Below are 14,413 nucleotides of genomic sequence, written 5' to 3'. Positions count from 1 at the left end.
GTAAGCAGAATGAGACAATATTTGCCCCTTTGTGGCTGGCTTCTTGTCCTGGGCATAGTGTTTTGAAGGTTTGTCTCTGTTGTTGTGGCGTGCCCTAACGTTCCTCATCGTGGTTGAATAATACTCCATTCTATACATGTACCTTAACTTGTGTGTCCAGTCATCTCCCAAGGAACACTTGGGTGGTGTTCACCTTTTGGTTACTGTAGTTGAACATTGGCACACAAGTAATGTGGAGTTCCTGTTTTTAGTTTTGTTAGATATACCTAGGAGTGGAATTGCTGGGTTGGGTTGCTCTATTTAATTGGTTTATTTGCCTCGTTGTGGTTGAGGTTTTTTTTTTTTTTTTTTTAAATATGCTCTTTATCTAAAACCTTTATCAGAAGGTAATTTGGAGTTTGAACTCAAGGTCTTACACTTGCTAGGCAACCTTACTACCCTTGCACCCCCAGCCCATTGGCTTTCAGTTTATTTTTCAAATAGGGTCTCACACTTTTGCTGGGACCAGCCTCAGACAGTGATTTTCTTAATTCTGCCTCCTAAGTAGCCGAGATCATGCCTGGAATATTTTTGATGTTCAGGGTCTCCCTAACTTTTGCCAAGTTGGCCTCAAACCTTGATCCTCCTGTCTCCACCTCCTGAGTAGCTGGAATTATAGATGTGAACTATTGCTCTGGTTTCACTTTCTTGCTAATGTACTTTGATGCTAAAATAATTTTAACTTTGATGTGGTCCAATTTATCTATTCTTTTCTTGATGCTCATATTTTCAGTGCCATATTTAAAAATCTATCGGCAAATCCAGAATCATGGAGACTTACCCCATGTTTTATCCTGCTTTTCCTCGCTTTTAACCATTTAATTCTCATCTAGACTTTAGAAGTCAGTCATTCATCAGCTAACTGTGGACACATGGGAAACTCAGCTGAATCAGTCCCAGGGGGCTCTCTGAAGGACCTCACATGGCAGAAGTTGACGCAAAAACCTCAGCAGTAACAATGCTGTGATGACTATGCCAGCCTAAAGTCAATGTGAGGATCTTTGCTGCCCACAAATATTTGTGCAAAATGGTGAAAGAAAGCCCATTTTTCTTAACGCAAAACTACCCAATTTAACAAAGTGTCCCTTAATATCAAGAGGTTCATTTCCATCAACCTGGAAGGTCCTAATGACCAGAGACTGAGTGAAACTACTTGGCAAGTTAAGAGTGCTCAACCCTGTATCAGAACTCCAGTTTTGGGGGAGAAAGATAGAAAACTACACTAGAAGTTCAAGGGGTTAGAAGCTACCACAAATGCTGGGGCTGGTTTTTATGGGTCCATAAACCACATGGGGGATACCTGCCTGCAGTTTCTAGGGAAGGCATCATGGGACCTCATCTGGACTCACTTTCTTCCTCAAACATCTATCCACTTCTGCTTTAACTTTGTGCAAAATTTTTAGAAATGGAAAAAGTGAAAAAGAAGAGCAAATAAAAGCTAGCAGGTCTGTTTTTTAGCATGAGTTCCTGTGTTGCAGCCTCTGACTGATTCTTCTTATAGATTTTGCCAGATGGTTTTCTTGTTACTTAAGGTATATGTTAAAAAAAAAAAAGACTTAAAAAAGGAAGGAAAAAAATTCCTACCCAGAAAAGGACACTTTTTTTTTTTTCTCATGGGAAAGAACACTCAGTTGTACTTGGGCACTGAATAAAGTTGGGCTAATGAGTTCACCCTTGTAAAACACTGAAATTCTCCCAAACATACTAATTGAGGTACTTTTTGTCTTTTCTGTTGGTTTTAGCTTTGAAGATACTATGAAAATGTCACGCTGCAAAATTAAGGAGCCAAGTTTGGAAGCAGTGACGTAGTCTGTACTTGGCAATCAGCTTTGCACTTGAATGGCTCAGTCTAGAGAGTGGTCTCCAAATTGTTTTGATGGCCCTATGACTGAGTTGCACAGCACTGCATAGTTGTGCAGTTAAATGGTTTTCTTTGGAGTTATACAATGTATGATGTATGCAGTTGTCAACAGTGACCTGGAATATCCTGCCAAAAAATCGAAATAAGGGCTGGGGGTGTAGCTCAGTAGTACAGCACTTGCTGGGTATGCACGAGGCCCTCATTTTAAAATATAGCACGCAAAACAACCACAACAAAATAGAAGAAAAAACACGTACACCCAAGAAATGTTAATTGGTTTATAAAACATACATATATTCTACTCTCAGTCCACTGAGATTATGTATTAATGAAACATGACTTTTTTTAAAGATAAAAATGAGGTAAATAACAGTTCTAACATTTCTTCTGAGCTCCAATGGGTGGTTTTGAACAACCCTGGGTAGGCCATTGCACTCTGGAGAATTAACACAGGGCTTCTCTCTCTCTCAGGTGGGGCAACACATTTGCAGGCAGTGTTGCATCCTAATGGTAGTGCTGATGGGTCTTACCTCTTCCTGCCAGGGCCTGTCCTCACCCACTGAGTTTCCATTGCAGAATACACAGTCATTAATGAAGCCTGTCCTGGTGCTGAGTGGAACATCATGTGTAGAGAGTGTTGTGAATACGACCAGATTGAGTGTGTCTGCCCCGGGAAGAAGGAAGTTGTGGGCTACACCATCCCCTGCTGCAGGAATGAGGACAATGAGTGTGACTCCTGCCTGATTCACCCAGGTAAGTGTGCAGGGGATGCCTCAGGTCGCCTTCATGTTGTCTGGTGTAATGAACTGGAATATGGACGCTTGAGTTATAGCAGGCATCCTTCAGGAGGCTGTGGTGCTATGATTATTAAAAGAGACACGACTCAGCCCGTTCTAACTACAGGCGAAGGAATTAGAGAAGTTCCCACTCCCTTCAACGTTCAAGTTGTAAATCTGTGAGTTCATCTGCTCACCTATTCATTTTACAAGCAGACTGAGCAGCAACTTCTCATGAACCATGTCAGTGATTTAAAGAAAACTTCCCAGCATTCCCAGAGCCTTTAGCCTGGTGGGAGAGATGGAGAACAGGAAGTTACAATATGGTGCTACAGAAGTGCATAGTACGTGCTATGATAATGACACATGGGGTATCTTGGCAACATGGATGGGAACAGGGTGAAGTAAAGGAAAGATCAATGAAGAATTATTAGAGGAGGTGAAATGTGTGCTAAGATGGAGGCAAAAAACTGAAAAGAGTGTCGGAGATACAGTGTAGGAAGGAGTCCAGCCATAGAAGATAGCATATGCCAAGGCCCAGTGGCAGAGAAAGCATGAGGTTTCAAGAATTACAGGTAGCTCAGTCTGGCAGAAGTATGAATGTGGTAAGTGACATGGAGAAAGGGAGACAGACAGATAGCAAGAGGAGATTAAGAGAGAGCAAGCTAAAGGAAGGAACACAGACCAGACCCACAAGAGTTTTGTATGTCTTGCTATGAATTTTAGACTGTTTCCTGAAGATATTTTGGTAGCATTGTAAAGAGATAGGAGCTGATTTTCTCTTTAGCTGCAGTGGGGGAAAGGAATGGGGAGGGGCATAGCTGGAGGCAGGAGAGAAATAATGGGGACCTTAATGAACATAAAAAGCCAGTGGATAAGAAAGCTGGAGGGATTTGTCAGTAGAGAGTGGAACTGACCACACTTTGGGACTTGCTGGATGGATAAGGACAGCGAAGAGAAGGGAGTTGGAGCTGGCAAGGATAATGCTCTGGCATTGAGAAGAGGTCTGGGAGGTGGTCCCAGCCACAGGAGGGTGTTTTCCTTGACTTCTTCTGTAGTACCTTCACTCTCCTGTTCCCTGCTCCCCATCACGCACACAGAGGAGATGACCATGTTCGTTTAGATGACTGCAGATTTGAAAACCAGGTCAACATAGACCCTGGGAGTCATACTATGACTCCCAATGCTTCCAATGTGACTGGAAAGTCAGTTTTGAACCTTCCTTAGCACTTGAGAGGCAAGGCAGTACTGTCACCTTATACTTCTGCCTTCTCCCAGGACTCTTACCTTTCCCCTCTAGGCCAGGTCACAAGGGGGGACATAGAGATTTTCAAATGAGCATTCTGAGGACTGAAGAATGAAAGGATTCCAAAAGTGTGCTTTGGAAATTCCTCTCAATTCCACATTGCCCCTTCTTTTCAAACACAGAGAGGGATGTCCCCTACTACCAGGAATTTTCTTTTTTTTTTCATGGGAGGTTATGAAAGAGGAAAGAATGTGGGCTCAAGTCTTCAAGCAATGCTCTAATCCATCTTCCTGGAAGAGGGTAACACTGAGCTTTAACAAGGCGACCACGATACTATAGTTTTTGCATATTTCAGTCCTGGAAAGAAAGCACCGTCCTCATTTCCTGATGGGTAAGTGTAGTTTGTAGGGAAGTGGTTTATGAGTAATGCTTCCAAATTTTCTTGGAAAATTCATGAGGAACGCCAGAGTCTCTCCACTAGGGGTCCTTGGCAGTGGTTTGAATAATTTGTGACATTTTCAAAAGTCTGATGGTTACTATTGGGCAACTACAGAGTGGACTCTGATATTATGAGATGACCTGGGGTCAGTCAGTCATCTGTTGGGCCAGATTGCATCGATGGTGCTATATGGTTCCTATTGCATCCTACAGGAGACACCCAGCATCTGCAATGTCACCTTCAGGGATGCCAGAAATAATCACTGGCTCTCAGGAATGAAATGCTATACTAGCATTTGGATACTTTGAAAGGAAAAGCAAGAGAAAAGATAAAGACTATTTTTGAAACTCATTTTTAGAATAGTGAGTTGATGCCCTAGCAGCTACCATTGGTGATCCAAAGGCTTCTGTGTGTGCTGTTATGAGCTGCTCTTTTATTTATGGGTATAGTTTAATCAGTGTCAGTCATTACTCATTTTAACACATACATCATTCCATCTTAGGACACTGGGAACATCTTTATGTCCTTCTTGTCCTTCTGACATAAACATTCTAGGTTTTGAAGGCTTCCTGGATTTCTCCCATGACAAGGTGTTTCAGATGTCTTATAGATTGTCTGTCCTGAATCTGAAATAAGCCATTTCTTCAAGGAACTCTGGCCCTGAGACCACAATTTGTGCACTTGGGGTGTTCTAGAATACTATTATTTCTAGGTGGTGGAATTATTTGTTGTTTATTTCCTGTGGATAGAGTCTCTCTCTCTCTCTCATTCACACACAAATATATATTGTACATATATATATATTATATATGTGTATATATTTGTGGTAGTGCTGTAGATTTAACATCTAGGGCTTTGTGTGTACTAGGCAAGTGCTCTACCACCCAGTTACATCCCCAGCCCCCCCCAGCCCATTTTTTTAAATTGGTACTGGAGTTTGAAATCAAGGCCTCACACTTGGTAGGCAAGTACTCTACCACTTTTTGCCTTAGTTTATTTTTTAGGCAGGTGCTCCCATGTATTTCCCAGGCCTGCCTGGGGCTGTGATCATCCTACCTACACCTCCTGCATAGTTGGGATTACATCTGTGAGCTACTGCATTGGGCTTAGCCTTTGATTTTTTGTGACAGGATCTCACTAGGTAGCCCAGGCTGGCCTTGTATTTGTGATCGTCCTGCTTCTGCCTTCCAAATGCTGGGATTGCAGGTGTGAGCCACCATGCACTTAACAGGAAAAAAAATGAGTCCATGCTGATATTCAAGTTCAAATGTAATAGTAGAAATTTATTTACTTCTTTGGTTTTTCTCTCGGTGAAAACCTATTCCCTATTAATATTAGCTTAATCACTTATTTGCCTTATCTTGTATTATGACATAATACAAATGTGCAACAGAACCATGGCACCAGTAGTGCCGCTGAGAACACTGAATATGGTTTTGATTTCTCTGTGTTTACTGTTGACCTTAGAATATATCCCACCAGACATGTGCAGTCAAAATACTACATTTTGAAATCAGTTGGTATAGGGGTTTTCTCTGGTGTTTTGCCACTGATCTGATACATAGGTTTATTGTTTTCTATAACTAAAAATGTAAGCAAATGTCTTTATGCATTTATTTACTTTCCCCATCTTACGTAAAATATAAACACCGTAAACATTGTTAATATCTTGCATTTATCTCTTAACAGTGCATGCTGGTGATCAGTGCAAAGCTATCTTCTTCATTTCTTTTTATGGTTCCACATATCTGCACTGTGTGGACTACCGTAGTTTAGGAAAATTTGGGTTGTTCCCAGCCATTTGCTATTATAAGTTGAATATCCCCTATTTGAAATGCTTGAGACCAGAAGTAGTTAGGATTTTAGGTGTTTTTGGATTTTGTAATATCACATATACATAATAAGGTGTCTTGGAGATGGCACCTAAGTTTAAACACGAAATTCATTTGTTTCATAGGATGCCTTAAACACATAGCTTGAGGTAGTTTCCACATTATTTTTGGAGTGCCTGGGTTTTGGCTGTTATCTGTCATATGAGGTCAATCATGGAATTTTCCACTTGTGATGTCATGTTGGTGTATAAAAACTTTCAGATTTTGAGCCAGATTTTTGGATTATGGATTGTCAACCCATACAAACAGCATTACACTGAATACTCTTAACTAGGTATACCTCCTTTAGTATTTTTGCAGTGTCTCTTTGAGATATATTCCCAAAATTGAGATCAGTGATTCCAAGAGAAGTGCATATGTTGTTTACCAACCTTTGTCAATTATTTCTATATATTTGACCTTCACTCCAGAAGTGTACAATGGTGCTGTTTTATCATGGGTTGCAACCGAATGTATCATTTTGGATTTTTGCCAACCTCACAGGTGGAAAATAGTATCTGAGTGTGCATTTCTATCATGACAGATGATGCTCATCTCTGCTGGTGCCAGTGGTACAGGATGATCAAGGTCTGAGACATTGATGGCAGACATGTCAAGGGTGGATTCTAATAGCATCCAGCAGCACTGAGGCCCTCAATAGGCCACTGTGGTGTCCTGTGGTTCTAGGCTGTGGAGCCCTGAAACTGGTCCCCTGACCCTCTGGCAATATGTCACTATTCTTTTTTCACATCTTAATCACCAGGCTGGTTTTAGGGGCTTGAACGTAAGGACCCTAAACTAACTGTATTAAGAAAAAGAGTTTGCAGGGCCTTTTAGGGCAAGCTCTGACTCCACTTGTATCCTCAGTGGCACAGAGGAGAAGGAATTAAGGAGGAAATTGGGAGGGAGGGTGGCCTTTGGAAGCCATGGTGACACCATTGGGACTCAGTTATGGGACACAGTTATTGGACTGACCTACTGGGTGAATCATATTAGCAGCTCATCCAATCTAAGGGGGGAAAGCCAAGTCAGTAGTGGTGTGGCAGTAGGGCTATGAATCTTTCTTTTATAGAACACACACACACACACACACACACACACACACACACACACACACACAAATACACACACTCACTATAGGCCAATAAAAGCCTATTTTTGGTGAAAAGCAAAGAAGCAAACTATAAGTTCAAGGAAAGGCTGGTTATCTATTCACTCAAATAATATTTACAGAACACTTACGAGGTGGCCTACCCCATATTGTGTGCTGAAGATATAATGTTGAGCAATATAGATTCCTTGACTTGAATCAGTAATAGGAAAATAGGTAATAAGCCATTAAAATTAAGTGTGATATATACAATGGAAGGGATAAGCCTGATGGAGTATGGGAAAACAATAGCTCCTGTTTGGGGCATGGGACTAAGAGGCAGGTACAATTTTAATCCTGGTTTGACAGATGAGGGACCTAAGGAAGAGAGACTTTAAGTAATTGATCCAAAGACACTCAGCTGGACAATGGCAGAGTCAGAGCTCAGGTCTCTGTTTTGATAAGTGGGAAATAATTATTTCCATCTTTTCTTACTTGTCCCCCAACCCCTCAAGTGGCCATGTTTTATAACAACCCAGACCTGAGCATCGCCTAACTCTCCCTTGTGTGGCTTGTTGGTTGGGGGTTGGCAGACGCTTTCCAGCCTCTTGTTAGGCATTACTGTTGTTTCCAATGGCATAATTTGGTTATAGAGGGATATGACACAGATGAGCACTTCATAGAACAGTATTTACTATCACTTATTAAATAAAAAGGAGTTATAAAAAGAGAATGTGCAAAACAGAGTATAAGCCTAATTTTAAAAATGAAGGATATATATATATATATATATATATATATACATACATACATATAGATATGAATATACACACATCTATATCTATCTACTGTCTATTTATCTATCTATGTATCTATGTAGAGAGAGAATGTTAGCAGTTGAATTCTCTAAGTTATAATAATTTGGGTTTTTTTTATTGAATTCTTTTTGTTTGTCTGAATTTTCTTAATACTTTACAATAAACATGAAATACACCTATAAAGGGGGAAAAATAACACCTTATTGACCAAGTCTGCCTTTCACTAGAGATTATTTCATGTTACTTTAAAACACCAACCACTAATTGGGAAGATGGTTAGACCAGTGTCCTGACCTCCTTGTCTGAATCATGGTGACTCTAGCACTTACCCTGCGATGAACAGTTTTCTTTAGGGCTCTGGCATCCATCTAGGATCCACAGGCCCTTGGCTGAGAGAGGGCTCTGAGAAGGGGCACAGTTTGCTGCCCATGAAAACCACTGGAACCTGCAAGTGTGGAGACTGACATCCTTCTTGGCAATGTTTCAGGTTGCACCATCTTTGAAAACTGCAAGAGCTGCCGGAACGGCTCTTGGGGGGGCACTCTGGATGACTTCTACGTGAAAGGCTTCTACTGTGCTGAATGCAGAGCTGGCTGGTATGGAGGGGACTGCATGCGTAAGTAGCAGAGTGCCCCAAGTTCCATCCATCTCTCCTGCATGCTGCCTTAGGGGCTCAATTTACCAGAGACACACACTTATCTCATTGGAATCTGAGTTTTGAAAAGCCTGGGCCAAGGGCTTTTTAGGTAAGACTGTAAAAACAAAGATGTGTTTCTAGCAGCTGGGTGTGGACTCTGGACATCTGTTTGGAACTGTTGGCCCCAGGAGATTTCTAGCTGACCTTCAAGCTTGCCTTTCTCCTAAGTGAAGCCAAGGCATTCTGCTCACAGCATATCTCATGTCCATTCTAGATGCATGGTGACATTGGTCAGCAAACAGTGATGAAGGCTTCAAAAATGTCTCAAATGTGAATTCGTGTTGATAAATTTCTCAAATCCTGAGTAAATTCCTGTAACTCATAGCAAATTGCTAGCATGCCATTTGTCCCAGGAAAGGGATTCTTTCTGAAAAGTACTTGATCTCAAAGAATTACTTAATCTTGCTTAGTTTCCCTCTGAATTTTCATAATTCTTTGAAAATAGAGTAGAAATCTAGCCTCTCCCTCGTTCGGTCTAAGATTCCACTCTGCAGGTCCCCAGTTGGCAAGTATCCCTCGGAGCATTTGTATTTGGAGCAGTGTTCACATTGCTGTGATTTCATTAAGCTTATTTTATATGCTTCTTATTGGAATCAGAAGCAGTTAGGGGACTGGATTGTGGCTCAAGTGGTAGGATGCCTGCCTAACAAGTGCAAAGCCTTGAGTTCAATCCCCAGTGCCACCACCACCAAAAAAGAAAAAAAAAAAGTAGTTAAGATGATGTTATGGCCTGAGTAATTTTTTGGCAGTACTGGGGTTTGAACTCAGGGCCTTAAGTTTGCAAGGCATGCATTCTACCACTCGAGTCACAACCCCAGCCTTTTCTGCTTTAGTTACTATTCAGATAGGGTCTTCAGTGTTTGCCCTGGGTATGTTACAGACCTCCATCCTCCTACCTACACTTCTCACAGTAGCTGGGACCATCGCGTCCAGCTTGTTTCATTGAGATGGGCCTCACTAACATGTTGTCCAGGTATCTGCCTTCCAAGTAGCTGGGATTACAGATGTGAGCCACCTCGCTTAGCCCCTGAGTAATTTTACTTCTCTTAATGCTATTCCCAGTTTACAGAGATGTAGTTTGGAGTGTCATTGGTATTCTCTGCCTGATCCAACCTGCAGTAAAATGTCACAGGTGTCAAGAGCCTAGGGCAGAGGATGAGGTATACTGTCCATAGTGGAGTTGTTTAACTTTCCTAGTGGAGAAGGGGTTTGTCAACACTTCAGGGTGAACCCAGAATTCCAGAATATGTATAACTTTTAAAGAGACATTGCAAACTTAAAACTTTGATACCATTTTAGGTGGTTTCTAAGAAATTTAATTTTGGCCTTAAGACATTATGTTCCAGGTAGGTTCATTGCAAGATTTAATGCTGGGCTTTGGTGAGACCTTTTGGCATGATGATCAGAACACAGCCTCTGCAATGTCTGTACCTGCTAAACACAGACCTGGGATTAGGTAATGACTTTGTCTGTTACTACTTGTGACATTGTACAATTCAGTTAACCTTGCTAATAGTGGTGAAATCATGCTACCTACTTAATATTTAAGAATTAAATGAGATCAGTGCATGGGAAGCATTTAGTTCTCTGTTTGGTGACAATAAAAGCTCAATTAATTCAGTATATCATTATTTTTCTATATGCTCCTTAATTGCTGAGTTGATAAGAGGCCCAACAACGAATCTAGTTTCCATAATAGTTTAAGAAAGACTTAGCTACAATGCACACATTAGATTTCATGTTGGCCTTTGGAGTATATGAGATAACTTTGGGTTTTTCTCCTGCTTTGGATCATATGGAAGATCGCCCTTTCTCTCTATGCATGAGTTGGGTAGGAGAATGTGATGGGTTGAAGTGGTAGGCAGGGGTCCAATTGTGTATGACCTTGTTGGTAGGTAAGTTAGGTAAAGAGTTTAGATGTTAATCAGGTGCAGTGGGAAGCCAAGGAAAAATTGTGAACTAGGCTTGGACTGAGTGCTCTGAGAATAACTAATTACCGGGAGTCAGGGATAGGGGATGTGTCTGGCAGGAGTTGATGTTTGAGTTATGCCTTTGCTCAGGTGTTGGGAGAACAGGATGATACTTGAGGGAGGGGGAACAGACTGGGAATATTCAGGCTGGGAAAAAGCAGGGTGTCTTCAGGAAAGTGTGTGGCACCCCACGAGTAACATATCAACGTGATGATGTTAGGCAGTGGGCCTAGAAAGCTAGGGTTGAATGTGCCCGAACTCAGACTTTGGACTTCATTCTTAGGATGATGGGTGGTGAGCATTGATGGTTTCAACAGGAAGTGACATATAACAGATAATTCTAACAGAAAATGGAGGGTCTGTTGGCGTGAAGTCAAGACCATGTCTAAAGGCAGTAGTTAGGAACATTATTTCAGCAGTTCAGGAGTGGAGAAAGGTGGCAAGAGGTAAGAGAAGCTTAAAGGACAAAGTGACAGGACTCAATGATATGCTGAAAGAGGAGTGAGGAATCTCAAGGGTTTACTTTTCAGATTCCTATTCCGGGCAACTGTGTGGAAGTGGGTGCTGCTAAGTGAATAATAAAAGAGAAAAGGTTGGTAGGAAGAGACTGGGAGTTATGTGGGGATTTGAACATCTGTAAGAGACCCTATAGAATTTGCAAATAGGTTCCTGGAGCCCAAGAGAATGTCGGAGACTTAAGATGTACGTAAGGTTGTTAGCTGAGATCCATTGGGGAGACTTAGAAGCATAAGGTGAGCAGAGAACCAAGGGCAGGAAGGTACAACCAGCATCGAAGGGAAATAAGGAAAAACCAGGGAGGAGGTAAGAGAATAGTCCAAGAAGTGAGAGAGGAACCAAGAAGGAGCAGGGTTTGGAAGCTGGAGGGAGGGGGAAGGTGTTTCCAAATAAGGTCAAGAGGCATGAGGATAGCAAGGAGTTTTCTGAATTTGACATTTAGCAGTTGACTGGTGACCTTGGCAATAGGGGTTGCATACATGCATGTAGGAGAAAGATTTGAAGGGAGAAGACATGGAGATAGCAGAGACAACTTTTAAAATAATTTAAAAGAGCACTTTAAATAATTAAGCAGGGATGGGAGGTGATAGTTGATAATAAGAGTTAATAGAAGTTTTTTTCTTTTTGGCAGTACTGGGATTTGAACTCGCAGCCTCATGCTTGCTAGGCAGCCAGTCTACCATTTGAGCCCCTCCACCAGGGTAGAGGGTATTTTTGGTGTTGGGAATTTTAGAGATAGGGTCTCTTGAACTATTTACTTGGGCTAGCTTCAAACTGCAATCCTCCTGATCCCTCTCTGCCTCCTAAGTAGCTAAGATTACAGTCGTGAGCCACTGGTGCCTGGTAATAGTAAACAGAGTTGTGGAAAAATATAGACTGAGATGAGAACACTGTACATAGGTTTGTAAACAGATGAAAGAAAGTGTCAGTAGAAGGAGAGGATGGGGGATGAGCAAAAAAGTTGAAGACAAGATGGAGTGAAAGCAAGAACCAAGGTGAGAGTAAAAGGAAAAGGAGTTTCCTACTCTGTTGTAGGCTGAGACCAGAGGGCACGACTTTTTCATGGGTCACACATCTCTAGCTGTTAGTCATTGGATGGTAGGAGCTATGCTAAGTAGCTTATGTGTAATGCCATATTTTGTTGATGCAATGGCTCTATGAAACCTGTATTCCCATGTTATAGAGGATGAAACTGAGGCTCAGAAAAGTGAAGCAACATGCCCAAGGTCACACACTGAGGGGTAAATCCTAGGGAAACTAGTCTGCGTGATCTATGTGATCCTCTCCTGTCCTGTCCTGTCCTCTCCTCCTCTCCCCTCTGCTCGCCTCTCCTTCTCTCTCTTCCCTTCCCTTCCCCTCCCCTTTCCTCTCCTCCCCTCTCCTCTTCTTCCTTCTTCTTGGAAGAGGAGCAAGGAAAGTCACCATTGGTAATGGGTCAAGGCAAGGTAGGCCAAGTTAGGTAAGAACCAGCAATCTCCAGAGCCCTATGTAGGTGCCAGTCGTTAGGACAGTTGTGTGATACTCTTGAGCAGTGTGGACACCGAGGTGAATAACACTAGCTGTTTGGTTGATCCAAGAGTTGATGAAGGCAGGCCTCACCAGAGCCCCAGGTGGGGAAGTGCATGAAACCACAAAGATCCTGATAGAGGGAGATAGGGACTGGAGGTCCCAGTGGGGTGGGGAATCAGCTCAGTGGGAATAAAGCAGAGGAACATGTAGACAGAAGGGGTGCTGTGGTGAGAGTGGACTGTCTAAGCTGGAGACTCTAGGGGTGGTGGTGATAAAGCACTCATATGCTGGTTGAATTCTGGGCTGTGGACTCACACAGAAGGGCAGTGGCTCACTGAGCCTCCTCTTCTCAGGGTGGGTCCCAAGAGCCGAGGCCAGGAAGCATACAGAAGAAGCACATTTAAAGGCTTTGCTCACATTGCATTCACAGGCTTCTGTGTCACTTCCCTTGGCTAAACTCTGAATCAGTGAAGTAGGTAGTGTACCCCATCCCAACTGGACACAGATGTTTCCCAAATAGCACACCAGGCACTCCATGTGGTAACTGGGTTTGTTTGAGGGACAGGGGAAAGAAGAGGAAGAATATTTGCATGCCAGAGGTCAAGGATAGCAGTTATTCAGAGAAACCCTGGGCATGCACCTTTCCAAAAACCACGTATTGATTGAGTCGTGGGTTAAGCCTCTGTGTGGGAGTTAGCTGTACAGAGTCTCACTGGGTGGGCTGGTGATGGTGGATGGAGGATTTCTGGAGGACAGCATGAGTGGCTCAGGGCTACCAGTCATCACCACTAGACAAACAGAACAGGAAGCTTGTGCCTTTATTCATTCAGTATCTGTGAGTCCACAGATTCATTCAAAAAGTACTTCTTGGATAGATGATTCTAGGTGCTGGATATACAATGATAATGATCTCTGCCATTGTAGAACTTGCCATTTAGAGGAGAGACAAAAAAAGAAAAGAATTTGGAGTGCAGTCAATGCTATGAAGTAACCAAACAGAATTAAGTTCAGAGTTCTATTTGGCTCTAGTGCTATATCTGCATAGGTCTGGCTTTGCTGCTTCAGTTCTATTATGCTTGTTCTGAAAGCCTCATTCCATATAGTATGTGTTATCAGAGCCACACACGTATAAAGTATTTCCCATGGTGCCCTGGACTGGTCACAGCTCTCAAGAAATGTAGAACCCATCTGTTGAAACAAGGCTAACGCTATGAAGGCAACAGTGTGTTCTTAGATTCTTACCACCTGTATTTCATATTGGCACTACATACGTGTGCAGAGAATTCATAGGAAAAAATAATTCATTTCCCTATGTATTGAATGGCTGTCTGATGCTACACACTGTGCTGCCATCCTGTATTAAAGGACAACTTAATAGTTGGGTTGACCCCATCATGACTGGGGCACAGTGTAGGAGCCCATGGTAGTACAAACATTTACCCAGTAGATGGCACCCAAGCAGTCCTTTCAGACCATCCTTCATCCCAATAGAGGGAAGGTTTTTTACTGGGTACCATCTGGAGGACTCCTGGCATTGTTTCCTGAGTACCATAGAAAGCATTACAAGGAAGGAGGAGTGAC

General features: G+C 42.3%; 1 protein-coding gene across 3 annotated transcripts in view; it reads left to right on the top strand.

The window, feature by feature from the left end:
- Positions 1–14,413, top strand: part of Pamr1 (peptidase domain containing associated with muscle regeneration 1) — a 169,773-nt gene that overhangs the window by 102,213 nt on the left and 53,147 nt on the right. For all 3 annotated transcript variants that reach the window (XM_074044515.1, XM_020160817.2, XM_074044499.1), the window contains exons 2-3: positions 2,477–2,653; positions 8,628–8,756. In XM_074044515.1, coding sequence (XP_073900616.1) covers positions 2,524–2,653; positions 8,628–8,756 — 259 coding nt within the window. In that variant the 5' untranslated portion in view covers positions 2,477–2,523. The remainder of the gene's footprint in view (positions 1–2,476; positions 2,654–8,627; positions 8,757–14,413) is intronic.

Source organism: Castor canadensis, chromosome 1 (genome assembly GCF_047511655.1).
Source record: "Castor canadensis chromosome 1, mCasCan1.hap1v2, whole genome shotgun sequence".
Taxonomy (NCBI): domain Eukaryota; kingdom Metazoa; phylum Chordata; class Mammalia; order Rodentia; family Castoridae; genus Castor; species Castor canadensis.
The sequence above is the reverse complement of the archived record's forward strand: the minus strand, read 5'-3'. Positions and strand labels throughout refer to the sequence as shown.